We start from the raw sequence: 7,439 nt of genomic DNA, 5'->3' as shown, positions 1-7,439 counted from the left end.
TAACTAAGACACAGACCTCACACCGTAGGAACACTGAGGCACGGGAGGCTGAGCAGTCCCAAATCCTCAGCCCAAAAGCTGGTATAAAAAGGCCAGTGTGTCTCTCCTCCAGGTACCAGGATCCAAGCCTCTGAACTGCTGGCATCCAAGGGTCTGAGCCTTGCAGGGAGCCCTCTAGGGTCGGACTTCTCTACCCGCTGCTCCGCTCTTGCCGTCCAGCATATACACTTGCCAGCACTGGGCTCTTTTGGTTCCTGCCTGGGCACCTCTGCTCAGCCTCTCACACAAGCCTGGAAGAACCAGGAAGGACACCTGCCCCCCCCCCCCCCCACACACAAGGACCCTGTAGCTCCTAGGGTAGGGCAGTGGATGGAGAACTACCCTCTAGTGATGTCTGAGCTGTCAACAGCAGGATGGAGCCCCTCACTGTCCCCTGCCCTTCCAACCCTAGAAATTACTGTTTTCCTAGCGCCCTCCCCCCACCCCCCTGGAATGACTTCCCTAATTAAACCACCTGAAGGCTCTGGCTTGGCTCTGCTTTCAGGGCCCTCCTGGTGCTGGGTCCCACGGGGGACTCATGATCTTCTCTCCTCCCTCCGCCTCCTGCCCATGGGACACCAGGCTTCTGCTCTAGCCTATTGTTTGCTGGATTCAGGAGCCGCTGTATCCCCTGGGGGGGCGGGGCAAACCACTCTTGTTTATCTAATAACAATTAATTCTCAGCAATCATCCCAGTCCTAGACAAACAAAATGGGAAACCTTCAGCAAAGACTACCCCATAGACCTTCAGCAATGACTATGCCATAGACCTTCAGCAATGCCTACCCCATAGACCTTAACAAAGACTACCCCATAGACCTTAACAAAGTCTATCCTTTAGACCTTCAGCAATGACTGCCCCATAGACTTTCAGCTAAGTCTACCCCATAGGACCTAGGCTGGAATGGTGTGGGATTTGGGACTCCCTCCTGGGTTCAGCCCACACCCCACAGTTCTGGTTTTCATCAAGGATATATATGAGGTACAAGTCACCTAGGCATTTAAAAATCATATTTACAGCTTTTGATGATGGAATTGAAGCATGTTGTCCAGTTCTTGATCAGGCACAGTAGACTGGTGAACAACACCACCTACAAGCCCACCCTTTCCACTTGACCTGTGGGTGGTGGGGATAGAACTCAGCACCTACTCCGTGGCACACATTAGGGCTGTCCCCAGCCCTCGAGGGCGGTTGTTTTATTGAGGCAGCATCTCATGTTGTCCATGGTGGCTTCCAACTTGATTTGTAACTGAGGACAACTTTGAGCTTCTGATCCTCTGTCTCCGGAGTGCTGGCTTTACAGGCGTGTGCCACCCTATCTGGTTTATGCATGTTGGGATTTGAACCTAGCACTTCATGCATGCTGAGCAAGCACTCTGCCCACAGAACTACATTCGCAGCCCCAAGAGGGGTTAGTTTCAAATGTCCTTTTGATCTGGATGTTTGCAGTACCAGGGAAGAAGGCCGTGTGATTGTCTCAGGGACAGCTAGCATCCTTATAAATACCATCTCAGCTGGGCAGTGGTGGCACACGCCTTCAATCCCAGCACTTGGAAAGCAGAGGCAGGCGGATCTCTGTGAGGTTGAGGCCAGCCTGGTTTACAGAGTGAGTTCTGGGACAGCCAGAGCTGTTACACAGAGAAACCCTGTCTCAAAAGACTAAAAAAAAAAGCAAAACTAAACAATACAAATCTCTTTTAAGGATTCATCCATTCATTCTGCTAGAGTATGTATCAGCTAGTGTCTGGGACCCTGGGAAGCACTGTGAACAACCACACAGATGAGTTCCTTCATGGGTGGGCTGGGATGTGAGCCGCTCCTCTGAGTTGAAATATTCACTCGGTGCATTTAGCTGCCATCGTCAGACATTGGCCAGGTGGCTTCAGATACCTCCCATGTGTCACTGTCAGGCCCAATCAGACCCTTCCTTCCCAACCTGACAGGGTCCTGTCCCATTGTAGAGTCATCATTGTGAACCGTGTCTACCTGAGTGTCTGCCTTGTTGGTAGATGTGGTGCCCAGCGGAGCCGGCAGTAGTCAGAGGATGAGGCCGGATCTTCTGGTCTTCCTCATGTCCTGCTGGCTCTTAGAACATTCAGTAAGCAGGTTGCTACAGCAGGGAGGATTATGGAAGAACATTGAGTGGGCAGCGAAGCTTAGGTCAGAAGTGTCTCTGAATGGAGCTTTCTCTCTTCTCAAGGTGAAGGGGCAGGAGAGGTGACTCAGCGGTTAAGACCACCAGCTGTTCTTGCAGAGGTCCCAGGTTTGGTTCCCAGCACTCACATGACGGCTCATATTTGTCCCTAACTCCGGTCCCAGGAGATCCAATGCCCTCTCATGGTTTCCTTGAGCACTGGGCATGCAGACAGTGAACATACATATACAGAGGCAGAACACTCATACAAAGAAAATGAAAATAAGTCTCTAAATGAAAGAGGGTATAGAGGGGATGGGGGTCTGGGACATGGGTGGCAGTGGAAGCCCTATTAAGGAACCTCAGGGCAGATCTCAGGTATGTATCATGGCCTTGCCACAAGAGGGAGCACTGAAGACCCTAAGGATTGGGGGGAATTAATAGGACTATAATTGAGTGTCTTTGTGTCATAATAAACCCATGATAAACCATGTGGTGGTGCATGCCTTTAATCCCAACACTGGGGAGGCAGAGGCAGCCTGATCTGCAAATTGAGTTTCAGGGCTACACAGAAAAATTCAAACAAAAGAAAACCTATGCATTTATGGGCCTTTAAAATTATTTTATTTAAAAATTTTATGTACATGATTTTTTTTTTGCCTGAATGCATGTATGTGCTCTGTGTATGTGCCTGGTGTCCATGGAGGCCAGAAGAGGGCACCAGATTTCATGGAACTGGAGTTATTGAAGGTTGTGGGACACCACATAGATGCTGGGGACTGAACCCCAGTTCTCTGTGAAAGAATAGCAAGTGCACTTAACCACTAAGATGCCTCTCCAACCATTAGCATTTATTTTATTTTATTTTAAATATTTATTTATTATGCATACGATATTCTGTCTGTGTGTCTGCAAGAAGACTGTACCAAACCTCATTACAGATGGTTGTGAGCCACCATGTGGTTGCTGGGAATTGAACTCATGACCTTTGGAAGAGCAGGCAATGCTCTTAACCGCTGAGCCATCTCTCCAGCCCATACCTTTATTTTTATTTTATGCATATGAGTCTTTTGCCCACTTGTGTGTTTGTATACTTCTTGAGTGCCTGGTGCCCTTAGAGGCCAGGAGAGGGCGCCAGATCCCCTAGAACAGAAATTACAGACTGTTGCCAACCACTCAATGTGGGTGCTGGAAACCAAGCCTGGATCCTCTGCAAGAACAACAAACGCTCTTAACTACTGTGGTTACTAGGGACTGGACCCAGGATCTTGTTGGAAGACATACGAGGCATGTTGTCTGCCACTCAGCTGTGTCCCCCGCAGTTCAGGCACATTCCTTCTACATTCTCCTTTTAGGAGACAAGGAAGGTCTTACATAGCCTAGGCTGGCTTCAGGGTGACCTTGAATTTCTGATTGTGCTGGGATACCAGGCATTTAATACTTCTCGTCTGCAGTGCTGGGGCTTCAGTCTGTAGGCTGAATCCCAGGTCTCTTCATGCTAGCCAGGGACTCTATCAACCGACTCATAGCCCAGGTTCCTTTTTTTCTTTCTTCCTCTCTTCCTTCCTCCCCTGCCTCTTCTCCTCCTCCCCAACATATTCTTTTGTTAAGGGTGAAAACCATGTCCTTTACTATCAAGAAACAAGTTAAAACAAATTTCTCAACACCAAACAAAACAATGGGGGTGATGGTTCATTCAGACCACCCTCGTATATCCGAAGTTATTACACAGCGCTTTTCTAATCGAAGCCTTGGGGAATGTGGGCTGAGGCCAGGTGGGGCTTCTTCAGGCAAGATGAGGGACACCCATACAGCAATGGCAGATCATGGACCTATTCCCTGGATGTTGGGGATGGATGCCTGAAATCGTAAACAGGCCAACCCAAGCATGGCAAGGCATCCTTAGCCAGCACCCTTTTCCTTCTTCAGGATCCCTTAACGCTGAGAGCTGTCCTCAGTCCTCTGGGCACATTTTCTTCCAAAACAACGACTTTCTCCTCTAACAATGTGTTCTGTCAAATACAAGAAAAATAACTGATACTCCGATTTAGAAGGCTGGTAGATTCAAAAGGAGCATTTGCGTCTTTAAGGAAGAATCCAAACACATCTCAATTGGTAGGATGCGCACTGGAGATCTTCGTGAAGCAAGGCCTCTTCCAACTCCATGTGCCAGGTACCAACCGAGCTACTCCAGTCCGCTTTTGTCCCCAGGTTAGGCTGAGAGATCTGAGAGATCAAGCCCCACGCTTAGATGTCTGGGCTGCCAGTGTGGGCGGGAACACTGAGACGGGGGCGCGCCTACCCTGGGAGCGGCCCCCAAACCTCAGCCCAGGCCTCTCATGGCCCCGGAAGGAAGCCAGGGCTGAAAAAGGGGGTGCCCCGAGCACGCCTCACCTGCAGGGAGTGCACATCCCCGGCTTTGATCCTCCGTAACACGGCCTGCCCGAGGCAAAGTGTGGATTCGCCTTATTCCTTCCTTTCTGCCACCCACCCGGTGTTTCCACGCAGCTGTCGCCGGGCGTTGGGACGTGGGGGACACTGGGGACAGCGAGGGGGCTCCTCCACCCCGCGCCTAGGAGGCGGCGACAAGGCGGGGAGGGGCCGCCCGCCTCCTGGGGCCTGCGGCGCGCGTGGATCAGTGTGCAGAGCGCGGCGCACGGACTCGGCTGGCTCGCTCTGCGTGCGGGAAGAGGATGCTGGCAGGCTGCCCCGGCCTGGGCCCGCCATCCGCAGCGTGCGCCGCCACCGTTCTCTGCGCCCGCGGATGCTGAGCCACAGCCCCGCGCCTCTCCCGGTGCGACCCGGGGCCTGACGGCGAGGGGAGCCGCGCTCCGGCTCCGGGCGGACGAGCTGGCGCGGCGGCGCTGCGGGGAGCAGCCTGCGGCTCGCTGAAACCCGCCTGACCCGGCCCCGCAGTCCCGGCCCGGAGCGCGCGGCTCCCGAGTTCTCATACAGGTCAGCGCCAAGCCAGGATCCAGGGCTGGGCTTCCGCGATGCTGCAGAGCCAGAGGTTGGGAAGGGGTTGGAGTCTCCCTGGGTTGGATGGGGAAAAGGAAGTAAACAGAAGGAAGATGCGGGAATCCCCAGGACCGCCCCTGCTCCTTCCAGGCACGTTTTATTTTCAGCTTGGAGGAATTGGGCCTGGAGGGACTTTAGGTGAGGAAGTCAGGGATAGAGCCTGGCAGGCGAGGGATGGAGAGGTGGCTAGGCCCCTCCAGAAGCCAGAGGCAGGAAACCGGGTGTCTGGCGTGGACCCGACTGAGTGTGTGTGGGCGTGCTTGGGAGGCTGTGGGGTTGGAGGTTTGTGTAACCAAGGATCTGTGTGAGGGGTGGGGTGGGTGGCAAGGAAAAAGGCGCTTCCACTTAGCCATGTCCTTTTAAGTTGCAGATGATCGGTGCCACCTGTGTCCTGGGAACCCATCCAGCATTCCTGCCCCAGGTGTACGCCCTTCATCCCTAACCAAGAAGAGCCTTCCCACCCTCCACAGTTTGGAAGACCTGGTGAGCGGCTTGACGCGGACTTCTCCCTCGTTCCTTCGAAGCTGCCACCAGTCAAGATGCCGAGGAACCAGGGCTTCTCGGATCCCGAGTACTCGGCTGAGTACTCTGCCGAGTACTCAGTTAGCCTGCCCTCTGACCCCGACCGCGGGGTCGGCCGGACCCATGAAATTTCTGTGCGGAATTCGGGGTCCTGCCTGTGCCTGCCTCGCTTTATGCGGCTGACCTTCGTGCCTGAGTCCTTGGAGAACCTCTATCAGACCTACTTCAAAAGGCAGCGCCATGAGACACTGCTGGTGCTGGTGGTCTTTGCGGCCCTCTTTGACTGCTACGTGGTGGTCATGTGCGCGGTGGTCTTCTCCAGCGACAAGTTGGCGCCCCTCATGGTGGCCGGCATTGGTCTGGTGTTGGACATCATCCTCTTTGTGCTCTGTAAAAAGGGGCTGCTCCCGGACCGAGTGAGCCGCAAAGTGATACCCTACCTGCTGTGGCTGCTCATCACAGCCCAGATCTTCTCATACCTGGGCCTGAACTTTTCACGTGCCCACGCAGCCAGCGACACGGTGGGTTGGCAGGCCTTCTTTGTCTTCTCCTTCTTCATCACGCTACCCCTGAGCCTCAGCCCCATCGTGATCATCTCTGTGGTGTCCTGTGTTGTGCACACGCTCGTCTTGGGGGTCACCGTGGCCCAGCAGCAGCAAGATGAGCTGCAAGGGATGCAGCTGCTGAGGGAGGTGAGTACCACCCTTCTCCATCCTGTGCCTTCCCCTTCCACCCAGGTCTCACCCAGGTGGGATTGCTTTCGATGCCCCCAGGGTGTGCACCCCCATGCCATCCGGGGTTGCCCTAGAGAAAGGATGCAAAACATTGGGCCTCTGGGCCACAAAGCCACCTGTGCTGAGTGGCGTAGGTCACCGCCCCTAGTCTCGTCCTGCCATTCCATCAGTGAACCCGGGTCAAGAGACCTCTCAAGGCAAATTCTGATCTCTAGTTGTCTTTGCTTTACTCCAGATGGGGTTTGACTTGTGCGAGCTCAGTACTCTCGGTCAGATGGGGATACTGTCAGCCCTGCATGCAGAAATGGCTGTTACCAAAATGCAAGGGAACGCGGGTGAAAGCCTGTGGTTGGGTTATGTGAGGAGCTGTAAGGAGCAGATGTGGTTATCAGAGATATCGTGCTTCTGCCCCAGAGCTCAGAGTATCACCAGCAGATAGGTGGTCTCCCCTAGAAGTCAGGGTATGGGGACACAACTGGGGACGGTTGCCTTAGCCACTCTGGTGTGGAGCTTGCTGGTCCTAGTGGGCTATTAATGCTGGAAGGGGTGGAAAATTCGCCTTCAGCTTTACTAGTTTTTGTTCCCACCAAGTGCTAAGAGAGGCAGACAGCCAGAGCCACCCAGAGACTGAAGATGGGCTGTCTGAATGCATCTGGTCATCTCCTGTAGGGGCTCCCCAGAGATGTGAGTCGCTGGATTCCATCTTATGGCACGCCTTCCACTTTTCCATACGTGACCTGAGAACTGGGAAGTGGCCAGTTATCATCGGGTATCTTTTATCTGCTTCTGGAGTTCTTTTCCCCACATCTCAACAAAGCCTTTATCATGGTCTGCTTAAGGTTGGGGCATAGCCTACAGTGACCCCAATGTTACATCTGGTGGCTGATGAGAGAACTTTTGGGGGCCTAGTCCATTGCCTCCTGGCTGTTTAGAGGAAAACATGGCTTCTGTCGGGGTTTAACTTTTTTTTTTGAGACAGGGTTTCACTGTG

At 53.4% G+C, this 7,439-nt stretch overlaps 1 protein-coding gene across 3 annotated transcripts in view; it reads left to right on the top strand.

Annotated features, from left to right (window-relative positions):
* The first annotated feature begins 4,992 nt into the window (after positions 1-4,992).
* Positions 4,993-7,439, top strand: part of Adcy3 (adenylate cyclase 3) — a 72,620-nt gene continuing 70,173 nt past the window's right edge. Inside the window, exons 1-2 of one of the 3 annotated variants that reach the window (XM_075955498.1) lie at positions 4,993-5,129; positions 5,563-6,406. In XM_075955498.1, the coding sequence (XP_075811613.1) occupies positions 5,732-6,406 (675 nt within the window). In that variant the 5' untranslated portion in view covers positions 4,993-5,129; positions 5,563-5,731. Of the gene's footprint in view, positions 5,185-5,556; positions 6,407-7,439 lie in introns of those variants that run through there. The other 2 variants (XM_075955499.1, XM_075955500.1) reach the window with 2 other exon arrangements.

This window comes from Microtus pennsylvanicus, chromosome 21, assembly GCF_037038515.1.
Source record: "Microtus pennsylvanicus isolate mMicPen1 chromosome 21, mMicPen1.hap1, whole genome shotgun sequence".
In the NCBI taxonomy this organism is placed as follows: Eukaryota; Metazoa; Chordata; class Mammalia; order Rodentia; family Cricetidae; genus Microtus; species Microtus pennsylvanicus.
Note: the sequence above shows the minus strand (reverse complement) of the source record. Positions and strands in the feature narration are given on the sequence as shown.